This window comes from Danaus plexippus, chromosome 26 (assembly GCF_018135715.1).
Source record: "Danaus plexippus chromosome 26, MEX_DaPlex, whole genome shotgun sequence".
In the NCBI taxonomy this organism is placed as follows: domain Eukaryota; kingdom Metazoa; phylum Arthropoda; class Insecta; order Lepidoptera; family Nymphalidae; genus Danaus; species Danaus plexippus.
The window spans coordinates 5,240,169-5,260,599 of record NC_083554.1 but is presented as its reverse complement, the minus strand read 5'-3'; the positions used below and the strand labels follow the sequence as shown (position 1 = coordinate 5,260,599).

General features: G+C 35.2%; 2 protein-coding genes across 8 annotated transcripts in view; one reads left to right on the top strand and one right to left on the bottom strand.

Moving 5' to 3' along the window:
- Window positions 1-12,670, top strand: part of LOC116774522 (stromal interaction molecule homolog) — a 29,249-nt gene extending 16,579 nt beyond the window's left edge. The window contains exons 5-14 of one of the 3 annotated variants that reach the window (XM_061524880.1): window positions 366-481; window positions 4,729-4,922; window positions 5,190-5,309; window positions 5,762-5,929; window positions 6,417-6,551; window positions 7,634-7,754; window positions 7,928-7,990; window positions 10,318-10,408; window positions 10,488-10,649; window positions 11,045-12,670. In XM_061524880.1, the coding sequence (XP_061380864.1) occupies window positions 366-481; window positions 4,729-4,922; window positions 5,190-5,309; window positions 5,762-5,929; window positions 6,417-6,551; window positions 7,634-7,754; window positions 7,928-7,990; window positions 10,318-10,408; window positions 10,488-10,649; window positions 11,045-11,414 (1,540 nt within the window). In that variant the 3' untranslated portion in view covers window positions 11,415-12,670. Of the gene's footprint in view, window positions 1-365; window positions 482-4,725; window positions 4,923-5,189; window positions 5,310-5,761; window positions 5,930-6,416; window positions 6,552-7,633; window positions 7,755-7,927; window positions 7,991-10,317; window positions 10,409-10,487; window positions 10,654-11,044 lie in introns of those variants that run through there. The other 2 variants (XM_061524879.1, XM_061524881.1) reach the window with 2 other exon arrangements.
- Window positions 12,671-13,621: 951 nt separating this feature from the next.
- LOC116774290 (nucleosome assembly protein 1-like 1) lies at window positions 13,622-19,774 on the bottom strand. Of its 5 annotated transcripts, none has more exons than XM_032666975.2 (10): window positions 19,644-19,774; window positions 19,168-19,285; window positions 17,520-17,727; window positions 17,108-17,262; window positions 16,709-16,839; window positions 16,469-16,629; window positions 16,157-16,345; window positions 15,849-15,971; window positions 15,160-15,236; window positions 13,997-14,139 (listed from the first exon to the last, which is right to left on the bottom strand). In XM_032666975.2, the coding sequence occupies exons 2-9, from the start codon at window positions 19,269-19,271 to the stop codon at window positions 15,177-15,179; spliced, it is 1,131 nt and encodes a 376-aa protein (XP_032522866.1). In that variant the 5' UTR covers window positions 19,272-19,285; window positions 19,644-19,774; the 3' UTR covers window positions 13,997-14,139; window positions 15,160-15,176. The 5 variants fall into 5 exon arrangements, with proteins under 5 accessions (XP_032522863.1, XP_032522866.1, XP_032522867.1 ...); XM_032666976.2 differs by lacking the exon at window positions 13,997-14,139 and adding an exon at window positions 14,245-14,526; XM_032666972.2 differs by lacking the exon at window positions 15,160-15,236 and having other exon boundaries at window positions 13,622-14,139.
- Window positions 19,775-20,431: the final 657 nt, after the last annotated feature.

The following is a 20,431-nucleotide window of genomic DNA, read 5'->3' as shown; positions in this document are numbered from 1 at the left end:
TCGGTATTATTAATTAATAATATGACGCCAAGTATAATGTAGGTAGATCACTTTATTATATGAGGTTCTGTCATTCAGTCTTGCTACTTAGCACAATACACATATTACTAAGTTAATACAGTTTTATTGAATGCTACAAATAATGGATTATGAAGTTAATTTGACATTAGAATATATACACAATACGTGAGGAACCAACTAAATAAATTACTTTTTAATTTTGGAATTATTGTCAAGCACTATACAGTTATCCCACCCATTGGCAGGTGGAGATGGTCTTCACATAATTATACACACTGAATTTAATAAATTTATATGTATGTGTGTGTGTACATATGTGTATATGTGTGTGTATTTCTTCACAGATTAGCTGTGAACAACATGCAATACATGAGCAACGTTCTGGGCATAAAGGACCCTATACACAAACAGAAGCTAGCCCTCAAAGCCATGGATGTTGTATTGTTTGGACCACCCAAAGGTAGGATCTTTTTTTTATTATAACTCACACATATACAATAATAATTAATTTGATATATAATATTTTAATATGACAATATAATTTATTCCTGCGCTTAATAACTATGTTTCTCATGTCTGTTATCTATCAGTATGACAGGTTTCATCGGATAATGTTAAGTATTTATAGTCAGTGTTAGAGAATATTAATAAATTCATTTACTCTAAAAAAATTATATACACATAAGACGAGAAACATTTTAACAGTTCAATAGGTACAGAAATTTACAGAAATTGATCATAAAAATTATACATTATTTATTAAAATATATATATAGACTTGTTTAATACAAAGCTCTGTTGTTATTCCATTGATCAACGACTTTACTTCTTATGTGTTATATTAAGAGAGAATTATTAAACGGATTTTGCTTTATACTAATTGTCAGTCACATCTGTTTATGCTCTTACTATTCTTTATATAAGACTTAGACACTGAAAGTTTTAACGTATATTTTTTTTTATATATTATGTATTTTTGGATTTTTTCAATAATTTACACATTAAAGTAATTTTTCAAGTATTGATGCGAATTTTTGGGTAATGTATTTTTGGATATAGTTTTGAACATCTATGTCACACAATAGAAATGGTAGGTATAAAAATGAACAATATAGAGAGATTGATATCAGTACGCTTAGCACAAGTTTGTACCGTCAGACTACATACGAAGCGCTTGCCGTTACTACTATAAAGCTACGTTCAGTAATGTGCAAGATGTATGAGTGAGTAACTATTAACGTTACGTATTCAGTTTGAGAATGCTAACTTAGAGTAGGCATAAATATATTATTATTATTTTTTTGTCAAAATATAGCTTTATCATCATATTTTATATCACACAAAATTTATTTAAACGCTTCGTACAAAAAGTTTCCGGTGATATTATTTTTTATATTGAAGAACTTTGATGGCTCTGTATAGTGTCTTTTTTTGTAATAAACCTCTTCATTGTTATGATGGAATGGAACCATTTGTGTGATTGCGGTTATTTTAATATATTATAAAATTTATTATTGTCTGAGAACGTACATACACAGACGCACACTTACAAACATTTATATATATATACTTCAAATTCAATGGAACTATGTGTGTGTGTGTATGTGTGTGAGTGGGTGCGCGCGTGCGTGCGTGTGTATGTGTGTGTGTATTATAAAGTAAATCGTTTTAAAATATCCTAACTACTCTTGTCGTATATCGTGCCATCAAAGAAATTCAATCGAACTATGTATTAAGGTTATTACTACATTGTATTATTTAAGATATACATATGTGTTTTGTTTATTTATTGATTTGTTAAAAGTTAAAAATGAGTTCTAAAATTTATTATATACATTTTGTTTGCCCGCCAGCGTACGAAGCCGGTGGTAAGAACTAGTTTTAATACATTCTAACAACAGAATAAGTAGAGGATATATTTCTATATTATATAGGAGTTATTAAATCATTCTCATATTGTCGCCACGAGTACGTCAAGTCGCGGGAATGTTTTGACATTTTTATTCGACGGAACTCTGTTGATCTCAATAGAATATATATATATATATATATATGTTGACAAAAATAACACATAATAGGCGACCGAAACCGAACACAGCCACGTTAAAAAATTATATATATTTTTTATTATATATGTTCATACATAATACTAGATACGTTACAACATAATACATATACATATATGTCATTTGTAGAGAACTTAATGTGACAATTCTCACGCATTTTATATACTGGATATTATTAACAAATACATACATATAAATAAATAAAAGATAAATAAATTAAACATACGAAACTCCAAAAGGCTGTATTTCAACACGAAGGTCATACAAATAAGTCTGCCTTATAAGGATGAACAAACATAATACTGACACATGCGACGGCACTAATTCCTACAAATCAATTAAAGCACGGTGTCACTACTCACTAGCCTTTACGTTTGTAGTTCAGTCGAAACGCGGCGACGTGACGTGCAGTTTGTTCGTTATACGTAAAAGAAAAACGCGCGCTAATTTGATCATTGATGGTTACAATGAAAGTATAAGTTTTTTGTTGTGTGATAAATGCTATTTAAGGAATCTGTAGCATTCGCGTCGACGTCCTTGGCGTTTCTGTTCCTCGGCTGTCGCTATGTGGATGAAGGTTTTCATTATAAATAACCTATTATGTTTTATTCACACTGAAACATGCTTCATTTCGACTTGATTTTTTTTTTCTTTAATTCCAGTACAGATTTTTTGTCATAAAAAATGTATACAAAGTGATACAAATTAACTATTTTATTTATTTAGGTGTATTATAGTTGATTAATATTACGAGTATACTATAATACTGTTAATTTCTATGATTTGTCATATATATATATAATGAGATTGTTGCTACTTGCAATATTTAAAATGATTTTTTAATGTCGCTCTATGAGAGATTTTTTTTTACTTTAATTTTTTAATAATAACGTAATTATTTCATATTATAATAAGTTAGGTTAGGTTATAAGTTAGTTTTGAACGCTTTCTCAATCACATATTATAATTGGTTATATTAATAGAACAATAGATATGACTAACTCTGGTGTCGGTTAAGTCTCTCGTGACGATCAGAGAGGCGTCAGAATTAGTGGTAATATATGTCGAAACAATTACTATTGTGATATCAGATAATATGAATATTAACTATAGATTTCTATACGTATCGCCGTTTCAGAGTTTCCTATATAGTCATTCTTTTATCCTAGACTTATACTTGTATATTACAAGGGAGGGTCAGTGGTCCCCGAACATTTCCTTTAATATCTTCTTTTAGTGAATGTTCTAGAAGTTTCTTTTCGAATGATTTTAAGTGTAATGGTTACAAATTTTATGTGTTGTTTACACTTAAACAAATATGATCATTTCGTAAATCGCGTACATCAAAGTTTTAAATCAATATTTAGCTAGCCTCGTGTCCATACAGACAGATTCCAGTCTATAGAATTATACATCAACAGCCTCCAAATAAATAATATGTCCGTGTAACTTAGTATCAGTTCACCGCAATCATAACTCAGTCTAGTCTGAATCAAGCTATTATATTACATAAGTCTCTGCAATGTTTTTTTTTTATATAAATAGGTTGTTATTTATATATTATAGCTTGACAGACAGACTTACCTATATATCTATTGTCATACTATTCACGTGAATGTATACCAACACGTGCATACTGTTCGTAACACTAATGGTATTGTGTTTGATTTGCCGGTACGTTATCCTGTTTATAACGCCAATTTACTTCAAGGTAATTAATGATTATTATGTATTTTGTATGTTTTACCGCACTTTCACATATCCCCCCCCCCCCCGTACGTGTAATGTATTTGTATGTATATGAACTTTAGTTAGTTCGGCTGTATAAGATTGTTTTGAGTTTTTTGTTTAGTCATAGAATGTATGCTTTGTATTTATCGTGGCTATGATATTTGGATTTAAAATCACTATCATTTTTTTCCATACCATTTTTTTTACGTTAGCCTCTAGACTTAGATCTAGATTTTCCAGATATTATCTTTAACTGTCTCTGTATTAACAAAATTTAAGGGTTTTTTTTTCGTTTCCTAGTGTATAAAGCACTCGTAGTGACAGTTTAATATAAGTAGTGATGAAGATTGAATGAATCCCGCTCTATACAGCTTTTGTCTTTAATTTGCTGGCTGAATACTATCAGCTTGTAGATAGGAAAAGAAACCTTCGTTTTGTTTTGAATATACCAAGCCCTGGCGTATTTACACTGGTTTGATTTGACGAATCCGACAAAACATATTTTAGGCGAACGATAGAAATGCGATTCGTTTAGAAATGACATTGTTTTGTATGTGCATATGTTTCTATCACGAGCTCGTGTAGCTTAGTGTTAAAGGAATCATGTTGTATAGCTAACAAACAATTCAATCTTCTAGCCATTTTTGCATTCATTATGGCGGAATGTGAACTCATGCCTGGATTTTAGTATTAGGAAATAGATCCTTATACAATGTTGGAACTTTCATACGACCCTTCATATCCAACGCTCCTCCTGTATTCGACATTATTGTATTATAAATCGCACATTTAAATAAAGATCTCATTTCTATCTACTTCGCTTTTATGAGAATCGTCGCTAAATCAGAGTGTAATACGTCATGAAAATATGGACTACGAGCTGTTTTTTTTTTTGTATTTGCAACAGAAGGCAGTCGTTGGAAGGACTGGTTGTTAGCATCGCTTCTGTTGGGTGCTGTTGTTGGAGGCTGGGCAGCGCTGAGAGCCGGCCGTGCCAGTAGGCATCAGGTACAGAGGATGTTGAGGGACATGGAACATCTGAGGAAAGCTGAAATGGCGCTGGACGATATGCAGAAAGAATTGGAGAAGGCGCGTCTGGAGCAGGTATGACAGTTACATAGTACAGGGATACTCGAAAACAGATATGGTGTATATAATATTTTCATTGGGTTTTGTCTGGTTGGAAATAATTATACCAAAGATTTCAAATAATTAAGATATTTTAATATATTCATTTCATATTGTTATACTATTTATATATAAATATAAATTTAGTTATTATTTCAATTGAAAAGTTCATTTTAAAACAAATTAAGTAAAACGCACACGCGATATCAATCTTAAGATATATCTTAAATGAAATTCTCACAGGAGAGCGTCACGACGGAAAAAAAGAATCTAGAGAAGAAGTTGCAGGAAGCTGGAGACACGCCGATGTTGAACTCAGCGTCATCAGACCTAGAAGTTACTCAACTCAAGTCCGAAATAGAGGTGCCATATAACAATTTATATAATACATTCATATACATCACCTAAATAAACACAGAGGAAATCGTGAATATTATAAAAGCACATTCCGTAATGAGTCACGCGTATAATTACGTATTCTGACGAAAGTACTCTGACGTAACATGACGTGATATGAAAATTAAAAAAAAAATTGTGATCAAACTTAAAGAGATCTGAGATTTTCGCGAGTATTCATTTAATTGAAACTAATATTTTTCGGAACACCCCGTGTATTTTATTATTTTAAACTAAATACTCACGACGTTTCCGTTACTTTGCAGCAACCGTGATCACGGGCAGAGGAGATGTGATACGCGTAGTAATCCGAAAAATATTAGTTTCATTATAAATAAAACATTATTATGGTCTCAAAGAAATCTCATATTATGCAAACATCTTATAGCTTGATGTATTTACTCTACATGCACATTCAGATGCTACGTGCTGAGCTGCGTCGAGCTGAAGGTGAGCTGGAGGACCGTTGCTGGGCGCCACCGGCCGGGCTCCAGCAGTGGCTGCAGCTCACACACGAGATAGAGAACAAGGCCTACCTCAGGAAGAAACAGACGGCTGACGGGCAGCTGCAGCAGGCCAGGGACGCGGTGAGTGACAGGGACAAACAGGGTGACGGACGAAAGCGAGAAAGAGACAGAGCCATACCGTCAGACGGAGAGGAGAGGTGGTGAGTGAAAGAGATGAAGCATGGATGTAGTGGTGTGAGGGTCGGAGATGTTCAGAAATATATTTCAAGGGATTAATAATACATATATAGAAAGAGAGGCTATGGTTGGAAGAAGTTGGACGTCGTGCACGTAGTTTAAGAGGGAGATGGGGATATTTAGAGAGAGACAAAAATTTATTTAGGTGAGAAAGTAATTACTACGTTAAAAGAGAAGGTCAATAACATGGTTGACGATAGAGACAGCCGTACATCGGTCTCGTGATGTTAACATTAATAAACATGTACTTGTTTTTTATTTTTGAGAAAGAGATGAATAAATTTATATAATAATTTTATAAAGACCAGGAACGTCACAATAATTTGGTTGGTAGAAAGAAATATATCAATATAATATCTATAAATTCCAGTGTGAAAAGCTACGGAAGAAACGTTCCAGTCTGGTGGGAGCCTTCGTGTCGACACACGGCAAGTCCATAGACGACGTGGACCGAGCCATAGTAGAGGCTAGGACCGCTCTCAACGAAGTTACACAGGAGCTACAGGTACATATAAAAATATTCTATTCAGTTTCTAACAATTGTGAATAACATTACTAATGAGCTATATAAAATTAATTTCAATTAGTTCGTCTCACCCGTCCAGAAGTCTGGAAATCCCAGGTCTAACCCCAATGAACTGTTCATGAGTCTCTCATCCTACGTATTAATTAACATGGAATTAAATTATTTTTAATAACTTATCTGTGCAATAATTGTTCATATATATTTTCACACATTACAATAACCAATATATATTCTAAAGCCTATTTTCAGTATATTAAGATTTTAAGCGGATAGATCTTAAGATTTGTCTTGAGATGAGCAATTTTGTCATACCGTCCAGATATCATCAAACATCAGTACCTAACAAAACAAAGTTTTAATGTTATATACTATAAATAATAATAACGTGTATATATACTGCGACTAACGCCAGTATTAACATATTGCCGGGAGTACTTAAGAATAATTTAATTTCAATATAATAGTCCCATAACATAATAAATGCTATATAAATTAATCGCATGCATCACATCTAACTTTTTTAATTCTTTTGTTGGTCATCCGCTAATATTAGGATGTCGCGCGGGCAAGGTAACGGTTGAATGTATTGTGACGCTGAATGTTATGTCTATCGGAATGAAGAGTGGCTGCCAGTGCTGTCGCATTATTCTTTTATAAGGCTGAATTGCTGCTACTTGCTCTGTCTGGATAGAATTCGGCCTTTATAAGAGAAAAAATGTGACATTTATCATCACGGTGCTACGGATTTAACAAGAAGATTGTATATTAACACTATATTAATATAACAAATATTAATTAACAATAAAGGTTTGAAACATTAATGTAAAGAAGAATTCAAAACGACTATATCAGAATCAAACATAAGTGCGCCTGTAATTTTTTTATAGTGTATTGTGTTTTCAAAAACTGTGTATTTTTGCTCAGATTTTATAACAAGGAGCTATGTATTATTTACATTAATAATGAAAAACCACTAGCCTAATATTATGTTAACTTTTCTGTGGCATGACATTGAAATGTATCATAATACAAGTGATCTATATACAGTATGTTTATTTTAGGAACGCATGCACCGATGGAAGCAGATCGAAAGGTTGTGTGGCTTCAATATAATAAATAACAACGGATTACAGTTCCTAGAGAGCACCCTGTATAGAACAGCTAACGGGAGACAGGGGAAAGGTTTGCATACCAACTATGAATATAAATAAATGTATAATTTGCTGTATACCATTTAATACTCATGAAATATTATTGTTTTTATTTTAATAAATAAATAATTAAGTAACTTATTGCATAAAAATTGTTAAACATTGATAACTGTAATGTATAATTTATATTATTACTGCTTACAGTCCGAGTGAGCAGTTCGCAGGATGATCTCAGCCTTGGAGACGACACGTCACTGTGCGGATCAGGTAACGAAGTGTTCCACGACCATAGCGACTGATGGACCGACTATGAACTGATTACGGACCGACTATGAACTGATTATGAACCGACTCTGAAGTGATTACGGACCGACTATGAACCGATTATGAACTGACTCTGAACTGATTACGGACCGACTATGAACCGATTATGAACTGACTCTGAACTGATTACGGACCGACTATGAACCGATTATGAACTGACTCTAAACTGATTACGGACCGACTATGAACCGATTATGAACTGACTCTGAACTGATTACGGACCGACTATGAACTGACTCTGAACTGATTACGGACCGACTATGAACCGATTATGAACTGACTCTGAACTGATTACGGACCGACTATGAACCGATTATGAACTGACTCTGAACTGATTACGGATCGACTATGAACTGACTCTGAACTGATTACGGACCGACTATGAACCAATTACGGACTGTCTACAAAGCTCTGGACATACAGCAGTAAATTCGATTGCTTTTTATTGATATTTTAGTTTCTTGGTAAAAAAATTTTGGTCTCATACCAAAATGAAACAACTCTGAACACCAGAATATAAAATTATTTGAAGATGCTCGAATTTAAACAATAATTATCCATAATATGATCTTATATACCGCAGGCACGCTCTGTAGGCAACTTCAACAATACTATTAATTTTTATGTAGTGTACATTATAGTTGTTCTAATTTATCTCATAAAAGACATCTCTATACTTATTGTAGATTCTATGTTTCAAACTAGTTTCATATGACAATAGTTGGAAGTAAAAAAAAAAATTAGATACTATTTCTCAGTTGAACTTCTAGATTAGGTAGGATAATAAATATACATATATAAAAGAAATAAAGATATCAAATAACAACGAATCTTAACTATATTTTAAAGTACTTAATACTAATAAAATGAATTAATGTAAAACAATAAAAAAAAAATCATATAAAAGACATTGTTGTAAAATGCTTGATTTAACAGAGGCTCTTAATGATATTATTCTTACAAAACATTGTGAGTTAATTGCATTTTGATGAAATCTAGCTGTAATGTATATGCAAAGTGTTCGTACAGACAGCTTTATAGTGGCCAAGCATCTCTTATTAGTTTATATATATATATGTGTGTGGAATAATTTTATTTTAATTATAGAATTGTTAGTGTTCAAAGAACTGTTTAATGAAATAAATCTTTATTCAGCATGTCTCAAATACTTTAGCGCGTAGTTCTAATATTTATTGTCTGTTAAGATTATTTTTTTTTTATCATATGTATCGATTTGTTTAAATAAATGATTTAAATGGAAATTTGATTCGTCACAATCGCTACGAAGCTTTCAGGCATTGTATCTGACAGTAAAAGCATGTATGAAATATATAATATACTGTGGGCTGTGGGTTTGCATGGCGCATGCGGTTCATCTTCATCAACTTGTGCTTAACATTCCATTGATAATTTATTATAAATTTAAAAAAAAATGTCACCACTCTATGCAACAAAAGAATTCTTATTTTTGAATTTGGAATTTTGTCTTGTTTAAAAAATTTCAGCTCTAAATAAAGAACATAATTAACGATGTATGTACATAATATGTGGATTCGTATTTATTTGCTTGTTTGTCGCTTTTAGTTTCATGTGGTGCTAAGTTTTTTTTTACATATTAGAGAAGTAATCTGTTACAGAGATGTTTTAAAACAATATATGTACGTAGCTCATTTTTCATTGTTGCTTTTCACGTGTTTTAATTAGAGATTTGCAAGTATTTTGATCAAACATCATTTTATGTATAATAATATATAGTGTTGTTGTCTATGGCCAGTTATCAAAACTTGTTCATACAATGCATTGTGTTTTTTTTAATTCACTCTCCAGTCTCGTAACCAACACAATACGTAATTGTACAATTATTGATATATGTCGGGGAAATATTTTATACTTCTTTATTTTATAAATTTCTTTGCACGTTTGAAAGCTTTTGAAGATTGTGATTTTGTTTTATTTTTTTTTGTTTGCCCCTTTTCCGCTTTTTAGTATAGCAAACTTAGAGCCAGCAATCCTCTACAGGTAAGAACATATTTTATGTAGTAATATCAAAAGGTGGCGTTGCATTGTGGGTATAACATATTTCATACGTGCTTTTGTTGGGTGTACACACTTATTATATATATAGTAATTATTTAAAGAGCATGTCTATAGAATATTTAATTCTAGTTTCTAATAGGGACACGAATGAATCATCTGAAAAGAAAATATCAAAAATCATTTTGATGTGTTTATGTAGACAATATTTATGTTAAAATATATTATATTACTAGCGACAGACACTTTGGGCTGGCGGGAGGACTCGTCGGGCAGTGAAGCAGACTCACCCCACTACCCTCTAGATCTCAGACTGGCCGAGGCCAGGTATGTTAAGGGCGATTGGAAAATAAAATAAACAAATTAACATCATATTGTATAATACGTATGATTCGATATTACCCAGGCTTCAATTAGAAGAACGCCTGGCACAAGAAGCGCGGGAGAAGAGAATGGATGAAAGAAAAGAAGAAAGAGCGAGGGAGAGAAGTTTATACAATGACGTCAGGAAGAGCCCAACCGACGAAAGGAAGAGGGAACAAGTACATTTCATACTGGGAGGGGACAAGTAAGTACAGAAATGAACTGAATTGATGCTTTTCATACGAAGATTCTAAGAAGACTCGAGCAAGTGTATTATGATGACCTCTCCTATCGCGGAATATAAAACGCATTTGCTTGGAACACAATATTATAAATGACAAATATTTTCTGTCTTAAGTATCATAGTATATTTTGTTTGGTGGAAGGCAAAAATCCTTAGTATATTAAAAATATATCAGTCGTATTTAAATATTTCATAAATTTTTAGCGGCTGTTTGGTATTGTATAAGTTTATCCGCTTCCAGTGGAAAGAAATAACAAAATAAGCCATTATCAGCACTACACTGCTGACACGGAACCTTATTCACAGATCCTAATAAACTTTTTATTTATTTGATTGATCAATTTGTATGGTTTCAGTGTTAACTGGACGGGCGAGGACTTGACCCGTGCGTCCCAGTCGCAGTCCCAACCTCAACTGCGTTCGTCCATACGCGGAGCCCCCGGCGTGCCGCTCCCTCCACCGCGCCGCCCCGGCCCAGGCCCAACGCCCTCTCACCTCATGGAGAGGTCGCGCAGCACCGACCACGTTTTCGACGACCCTCGCCCCCCGCCCAGACAACCATTCACAAGACAGAAGGCACTCGCCGAAGGTAACGAACGAACCGAACACACTCCGCCCGAGGAGGAATCCACGGACTCGTCCCTGATGGAGGAAGACGGTGCGCCCAAGCCGAGGAAGCGGAGGATACATCTGCCCTTCGGTAAGAAATCTAAGACCCCCGCGTGACGTCACACCGCTGATATTAGCACGATCGTTAGAAGCTCCCCGAGGTGTACTTCAATGGAAATGTTGCATATTTTGAAATTATTTATTTGTTTGCCGTCGTTTGATATTTATACATTTTTCGTCTTTATATATGTACCGTTCTATGTACCTGTCTAATTTTTATATATTATATATCGCCTTCGAGAAGTAGTTTTGGAATCATTTAAAATATTTTGTATTCTAGAGACAATCCTATAACTTAGCTCATGTATTTCCAATTTAGATGTTTTAATGAACCGGATATATGAATAATATATGTTCCTCAACACTAGTGGATTGTTATGGACGCCAATTTGTTCGTGAACTATCTACTATCTGGAGGCTTGAAGTGATTCTCATATAGTGACGCAATGTGTTAAGGCTTACATGAAACGACATTTTAAGTAGAAACAATATAGGAATATCACGTGCCCGTTACAAACGGCCTAGAAAAATGTATCGTTAGTTGTGCTTTTAATCTAATTTATACAGATGTCCGAGTCTCGATATCCGTTCATAATCCAGTATAATCGTTAATTAGAACATTGTAATGACTCGTCCGGTTGTATAATGTATATTTCAATGTTTACACGATAGCCAATTATACATTGTATAAATGTAAATATACTTACGACCATATCGCATCATTCCCTGTTTTTTTTTCGTAGTTTGATAGCGATATATTATGTGCCCCATAGATTTAAAATAGTATAAGACAGTTTGGTGCTATATGAATATTTCAGACTGGAATCCATAACACCAAATTTAATAAAATCTGTGTAACACGCATCGCTCATACGAAGGTCTTCCATTTCATAGTATCGGAAGAAATTTCCCTTATATACTTACCATTATCTTTAGTTACACTGTGTTGCTGCCATCGGAGCCCGAGCCTAGCTTAATACAAGTACTTAATGCCATGTTAAGCAGCAAAGTAGATGTACTTAGTCTGATATCGAAGTAACGACGATACGAATCGATCTGCTAATTGATTAATATGAAATTTTATAAAGACTGTCACAATAACTTCTACAGTATTAGTCCGCTCGCAATGAGAGAAAATTAACTCAAATTATGAAAGGTTTTAAGAATACCTACTACTTGGCATTTGTTAAACAAAATGGTCACGTGTTTTATCTTACTTTATCAGTGCATTATCCGTGTGAATCAAATTCTGACAGATGTATTACAAAAAGACAAATCGTGATAAATTATTAATAAAAAATATTCGTAAAACATATATTTGTTTCATTTATTAGGTTAAGGCAATTAATTGCTCCCATCACACCAGATAGACGTCCTGTTATATCTAAGATCATTCTGACCAGGGACCTGGTTAGGGTTATAATTTGTGTTAAAACTGGTATCCGGGATTCTAAATACCTACTATCCGGCGGGATTTCGGATAGAATAAAAAAGCTCTGTCTTACATAAGGCACACCATACCACAATCGGTTATGGATAACCTTTATACAAGTGGAACATTGTACATACCAAATTTTTCAGCATACGGCTTGACTGCGTATACCAGAGCTGCTTTTAAAACAGCCTTTCGATGTAAACGCTACCGATTCTGATTTAAACTAACCGACCATATAATGTATGGGACTGTAGGTGGTCATTGCGATTATCCGAGAAGTCTTAAGAGAAAATCAATTTCTTTAAATCTCTGGAAGAGCCGAATATCCCACGCTGCGTTATCGCAGTTCGCAGGATATCTGGTATCCAGACAAACAGCTACCCGATTGATCTCTTAGTTATAATACAGACGTCCACATCAATTCATCGACTCCAAATCCAATGATAATTGAAAACAAATACAAGGTCCCATTAGCAGGTTGCGATCTTTATAATCGCTAATAGTTGTGAGATTCATCGGAAAAACTAACGTTCCAAACTCAATCATGTTAAAAGCTAGTAATCATTTAGTTTTCTAAAATTTCTCTATACAATAATTTCGATATTTTTATAGTAAGAAACCAACAGTCCAATTAAATCGGTATAAACGCGGCTCTTGTTACGGCGTGACCAGGAAATAAGGATTCGTTTTCACATACAGTAACAGTGAAGGCATGTACAAAGTGAAAAACAACAAGTCAGAAGTCAACAGTGTAATTATACATCTCAGCCGTGATAATTGAACGTCGAATGTTTTCTGCATTCGATTTCATAAAAAGGAAAAAAACATGTATTTAAAACTAAATTTATTTATTTAAAAATGTTGTGTACAAATATCCTAGTAGCCGGTGTACGGTGACACTGACGCTGAGTGTCGTTCATTAAACATAGCTTCCTCCGCACGCTTCGTGCTCGAGACTATTAATATTAATACAAGCTTCACGATATTTCAGCTTAAAATGATTATACAACTAGTACACAGTCTTAGAGACGGCTACACGCGGCTCGTCCGGGCGGCGGCACGGACCGGCGGCGCTCCAGGCGATACAACGGGGTCCTAACGTTCGGTGGAAGCGGAGAAGGATTCATCGGATGACACGGGCCGAGGACGGGGGGCGGAGGCAGGTCAGGACAGGTCCGGAGCGGCGAGTGTGTGTGTGCGAGTGTCGCGGTGTGCCTGTGTGTGTCACTGTTGCTTGCACTCCCCGGGCTTGTCGTGCCCGTCGCTCGGCTCGCGGCCGGCCCGGCGTCCCCTCCGGCGCGGCGCGGGCTCCTCGTCGCTTTCCTCGGACGAGCATTCCTCCTCCTCCTGATCATACAAGGTTAGTCTCAGTTCCTCGTCCCTTCCCCCTCTTCCCCTACTCGCTACTTCCCCAGCCATCCGTCGCATGCGGGTCCGAAATAAAACACACAGTGAAAAGCTTACAATTTGTTTAATGTCAACGGTTGGACGCGGTGCTAGCATGAAGCTCGCCCGACGACCGCTCCCGGAAGCCGGTTATTATTATGCTCGCGATATAATAGTTATATAAATAAAAATATAAATCTACTCTCTCCGACCAGCGACCGATCCGCTACAGTCACAGACAACTCACGAGGAAGATCACATTAAATGATGTTCCGTCGATGATAGAATTCGATTTGGCACTAATAGAGATTCGAAAGCACCGAACGCGGTTCGTCGCCGCCTCTCCGCCTAGTGGAATGACAGACTTACAATTTCGTTAAATAGGAAACATCGGTAGCCTTAACAGGTTAAAAATATCACATTAAATTTAATAGTACACAGACGAATACGTAAAATCCGTAAACAAAATACACACTATTACAATAATATTAATGTATAATAAATAAAAACGAGAATTGTATAACTAAACTAGAAATGCAATAATAGTATCGTAATAAAAACATGTAACATGCATTACAATTATAAAGGCACAATTACACTTCTCGCTTCCCACAGACAAAAAAAACGGAGCTCTCACAGAGCCGTATATAAAAAATGGCCGCTAAAACATATTTATCTACTGAAAAGATAAACCATGCATAGGGCGGGACGAGCGCGAGAAGTACAACTTAACTAAGTCTAGCTCAAAAACTAACAATTTATAAAATGACTATCCAAAATATAAAAGCACTGGATCGCTAACAGGAGACAGCTCTAGAACGTTCGATCATCGACAGCGCGTCTCCGCGGCTCGGCCCGGAGCGTCTCCTGCGACACCACGCTAGAGCATCCTTGTCACCGCCGTGCGACCGAGATATTTGGTAAGAGATATGAGAGGGATATGATTCAAGACACGTTAGGATCGAGACAGTCGGACATTACGTGGGGCGGCGGCGCGATCAATCCTCGGCATCGGAAACCTCCTCGGTGCCGGAGTCGTCGTCTGAATACGAATCCTCCTGAAACCAAAGACACTTTTGGTGGCAACCAGACGTAAATACCCAGCCTGGTGGTGCCGGTCGCCGCGGGCGCGGGTGACGACCGCGGACCGAGGCCTAGCAGCGAGCGGTAGCTGCGTCTGATTGTCGTCTACATCTAACTACCAAGCTCGACACCGACATGCGGACAAGCGGGGCTCGACCAGATGGCTGAAGAGTTTTACTTAGATTGCATGCTTCTTAAGCCAAACTTAAAATAAAATCGTTTTACGCGTCTACATTACTGATTGTCATTACTGTTACGATTGATCCACTTTTTAATCAATAATATACACTCGTATATCGTCCTGTGTGTGTTCGTACGTGACGTTTCAAAGCAAAGTCAGTCGTGTATAAACACATTTAAGTCTAGATAAGTGTATTACGATCTACGGTGCAAGAATGTATTAATGTGAAAACGCTGAGTTTCCTGCTACTTTGATATATCGCCTTTATATAAGCTAACTAACAATTCAATAAGCTCGTATGACTGTCAAACAAGGCTTAAGTTTTTAACGATACAATAACAGACATGTGTTATATCCTCAGGGTTCCGGGCCCCCAGCGTTCTCTTCATGCCCATGTTTAACATACCTCCTCCTCATAGTCATCGTCGTCGTCTTCGTCCAGGCCCTCGCCAGTGTACAGGAGCACGGCCCGGGACACCACTCGCTCGCGAATGTAATGACCGACCTCGAAATCCGCCGTTAAAAGAGCCTGGGACATAACATGTTTATAAATAATAGTTATTGACGATAATCAACAAGGACAAGGCCCAACATTAAGTCGCTATACTACACCAACTCACTGCAGCTCCAGGACGTGGGAAAAATATAGTCATATTTTTTGTATATGAATCAGTGTAAGAAATACAAAGAGGTTTATAAATGAAGCCGATTTACCTGGGTATCAGAGGCCAGGGTGGAGTTAGGATCTTCGGGCATGACAGGTGGAGCGAAGAAGTTGAAGAAGGAGTCGGCCTGAACAGACTTGGTGACTGTACGCACCGAGCCACGGGACTTGTGTTTCTGCTTCTTTTTGATTGTCTTCACGGTAACATTTTTACCCTTATTCCAATTAATCTTGCAACCCTGTTGATTAATAAACAAAACTCGATTAAGTCTAGACAATACATTCTAGATAAGAACATGCAAATTTTACGTTGCAATAATTAAATATATATTAATTGAATCAGTAGAGTACGCAATACAAACCTTGCATGAATAAATCTCGGGTCCTTCGAATTCCAATGGGTTGTCCTCCTCGGGTTTGCATTTCATGTAATACTCTTTTGTTAGCACCGTGTCCGTGAAGTAGTCGTTGGGAGCAAAGTGGAACTCTAGCGTGAACCCAATGGGATCGTTGTGCATTTGCACTGGAAAATAAATACAAATAAATTATGATGCCACACTTATAACACAGAAATTATTGTATAAATATCACATCCAGCTCACCCTTAATATCTTGTAAGCTTTTAATTATAGGTTCATCGTGTTCTTGCATCATTTCGCACAACATGGACACATTTTTGAAGATGGTGTACCAAAAGTCTGGTATCCCTTTGACGTTGGGGTCCATCGGAGGTCTGTAATGGAAATTGGCTATGAAAATCCAGGTTTACATCATCTCAAGACGAAATTTGTTGATTGTAGCCTCAGTTGGTGATGCATGTTAAACAAATCAATCATGATTCTCAGATAATGGTGTAGAGTGTCATCATATAAACGAGCTTGATTGTATTTTACAAGCTCATTGAAGAGAAACAATTTAGGTCTCAATTTCTTCATATTTATGGGCAAAGCTTCAGATCATGAACCAGACATCTTATTTGTTTTGATATGTTCTGTACTAACTGTGCGGGTGTGTTGTCTTCGTGTTTGTCATCCCCCTCAGCGATGGCCGCCTTCTCCACAGCCTTTGCCAATTCCTCCTCCTCAGAGTCGTCACGCCAGGGGTTCAAGCACTCGTTGTCTGTAGGTTCATATGAACCATTTACAATTTGAGCTCGCTGTGGAAAATAATGGTAAAATAATCTCCAAAGTTTGTATATACTGTAGACATTAGAAACTAAGAAAGATTCTGAAAATTGAGTTATCAAACAAGGCAAAGATTAATTGAGGTTATACATATTTTATCATACAAGAGGAAGGTTTTTGTGGTTATTTTCACTGCAAAAATATTGCAGATATTTATATTAATTTATATGTGGTCAAGTTGACATTAAGGAACCAATTAGTTTAAAACTATATAAAGCGCACCACCAACCTTTTCAAATAGCGGCTTATACATTTTCTCATACTTGCACTCGAGAGCATGGACTTCAGAGTAGAATTTTGCCTCGATATCTACAAACTCCTTCTGCAAGGACCTCAGAGCTCTGATTCTCCGACGGACATTGGGCGGCAGAGAGGCGATCGCTTCAGCATGCAGACGATTCGTTATGGCGGCTAGCATTTCATTGCGGGTGATACGGCTATAAAACAAATAGAATGACTGAAACCATTACTTTAGTCAAAATGGGAATAATAGTTTCCGTGAAACGTAATCTGGGATGTTTAGCTTCTAAAAGACTTCCAATGTCTATTAAATAACCGAGGCAGAGTCAAAACATGTGTTAGTTTGATGCACGCCCCCATTTCGTCACGAATTCCAGAATTTAACTAGTGTATTTTAGTCGCATGATTACATTAGCATGCCGATACGCATCACTTCGTGTTATCCGAGATTTTGAGTTACCAGACATTAAAAATAGCATATCGACAAATATTTACTACAAACGTACCGTAGTTAATCTCAAATTTGGTTAAAATAACAATATACTCGTATATATATAGCTTACTATTTCTATAGACAAATTTAAAATAACTATTTCCCATACTACCGAAATACATATGATAAAATTATCTTAATTATCGTGAATTATACTTGTACTCGCTACATACAATAACCGATTCAAATTTCTTCTTACAGACTTCAGAGTCTTGCATGTTACATTAAGTCACGCAATACTTTAAATTCCTAGAGATCATAGTGGTTGCTATAGCAATGGTTATGGACAAAGCAAGACATTTCAGCGTGTATCAGCACAAGTAGAGCGTGGAGTGACTCACTAGTTCAATGAACCGTAATCTCGACCAATCATGTCTTATAATACGTTTGAAAATTTAAGACCGCGTTATGTAGAGCAAAAAATCCATGAGACATAAAAACTACGTCTAGAAATGTTTGTTACAAAAAAGTATATAATAGTTTTTCAGTGTAAATCTTTCCTATAGAGGATTATTGTTAACAAAAATGGTAATCATAAGAACTTTAAAATGGTAATGCCGGCGTTGCTTTTCAGAAATAGCAATGTCAAGGACATGCTACACGCTTTTCTTTAAATATTATTACATTCATATAAAGTCACGAGATCAGAGATTGCTATTGCTATTACTATTCTTTATTGATAAGATATATTTCCATATTTTTTTAACTTATTAGTGATAGTAAAATATTCCGAATATTTTAAAACAACTAAAGTGACCATAAAATTAGTAATATTTAATATAACTATGTACAAACTATTTCAATTGAATAAAAATTATATATAATTCTATGTACCATAAAAATTCAAGATGTTAATCGTTTAATTTATGACTCATAAGAAACAATTATTTTTAGTCGAGACACATGGTCTGAACAAGATTTTTATATAATGGTTTCTATTAAACATTAATAACAGATATCTTAGAGGTCACACATAGAACATAAAGACGTTAAAATTTAAATGATCCTTTGTAATATTACAGTAATGTACAAGATCACAAACAATGAGAAGACATCTGAACACGTGTCTTTCAACCTTGAACAACTGTCATCAGATTAGCGTTATATCTTTAATAGAAGGATTAATGAAATTAGTTAAAATTACCTGCTCATTAAATGCGCTGCCAATTCACCGCCGCCGACGATTTCGTCTTCCTCTCCTGACTCCACCTCGGAGGTGGCATCACCAGTTCGCTCAACAGTGCCCATTATTTAGTTTCAAACTAAAACAAATACAGAAGTACTCAGGGTTAGAACAATTTTCAAGCGGTCTTCGCGCCACGTTGCTCTTACCGGCAAAAAAAACCGGAACGTTACTTCAACTCGCAATTTACCAAGTACAAGAAAAATTAATGAAACTGGTTAAAGAAAACTTAGGATTACTAACGTACTTGCAGTTTTCTTTTATAAAACATAATGCGCAGTTCGCAAAACCATTCAGTTTGCCGACCACATGGTCACTTTATCTATTGCACTAACTTCTAACCCACATTCCTCGAACTTTAGAGAAAATTAAGTAACGCGGTATTACACTACACCGATTTAAGCCTTAATATTAAATGTTACAGACTCTAAACTTACCTTCTGCAACAAGACTTGTGTGAAAAAGAAAGATGGCGGCGCAGTATAAGTCGGGAATGAGCGACCAACGAATGAAATGAATGCGAACTGGCAGCACAGCACTTAAATTAACTACGTTTCCGGAATCAATGTTGCCACTATTGAAAGCATCAGTGCTTAAAAAGGTTATTTTGAAATTGAAAATCTTTCAAATATTGAATTTCCAAACAAACTGTTCGACTTAAAAACAATCGAAATTTTATAGGTCGGAAATATGTACCAATACATATACTATATATGTATAATTGTATAAATTTTACCAGTTTAAATATATAATTACGTGTTTATAGTATTTTTAGAAGAATTAATGTTTATAATTACATCAACTTTAAAAAAATGTATATATAAACATAAGTTTTTTTTGGGAAGTTTCCCAACATTATACTTTTTAATGTGACTTACGGAATTAAATTAGTAGCATCTTTATTTTTGCAGTTTACACAGAGTTTTTTTCTTATTTTTAAATATTATAATAATATACATCCTTTTTTCTCAACATTATTTCTTAGTTTAGCAGTAAGGTAATATGTAATTATAACATGATATTTTACATTCTTATACGATTTCTAGATTTAATAACCGCAATTGTATTCGTACCCGTATTTTGGCAATTATAATAGTTGATATTTAGATAAACGTTAAGCTAAAATAAAATTACAAAAAGAGAACTGTATATCTAAAATTATTTTTTAACATAAACATAATCCTTTATTGACAAACTGTAATTCTAATACTCCAACACCTAAAGC

What these genes read in the sequence shown, in the direction of transcription:
- LOC116774290 (XM_032666972.2), bottom strand. Translation starts at nt 19,271, where the DNA reads ATGGGCACTGTTGAGCGAACTGGTGATGCCACCTCCGAGGTGGAGTCA. An exon ending in ATAAGCCGCTATTTGAAAAG is followed by an intron (nt 17,263 to 17,519) that starts GTTGGTGGTGCG and finishes TATTTTCCACAG; the next exon opens with CGAGCTCAAATTGTAAATGG. An exon ending in ACGATGACTATGAGGAGGAG is followed by an intron (nt 14,140 to 15,848) that starts GTATGTTAAACA and finishes TTGTATGATCAG; the next exon opens with GAGGAGGAGGAATGCTCGTC.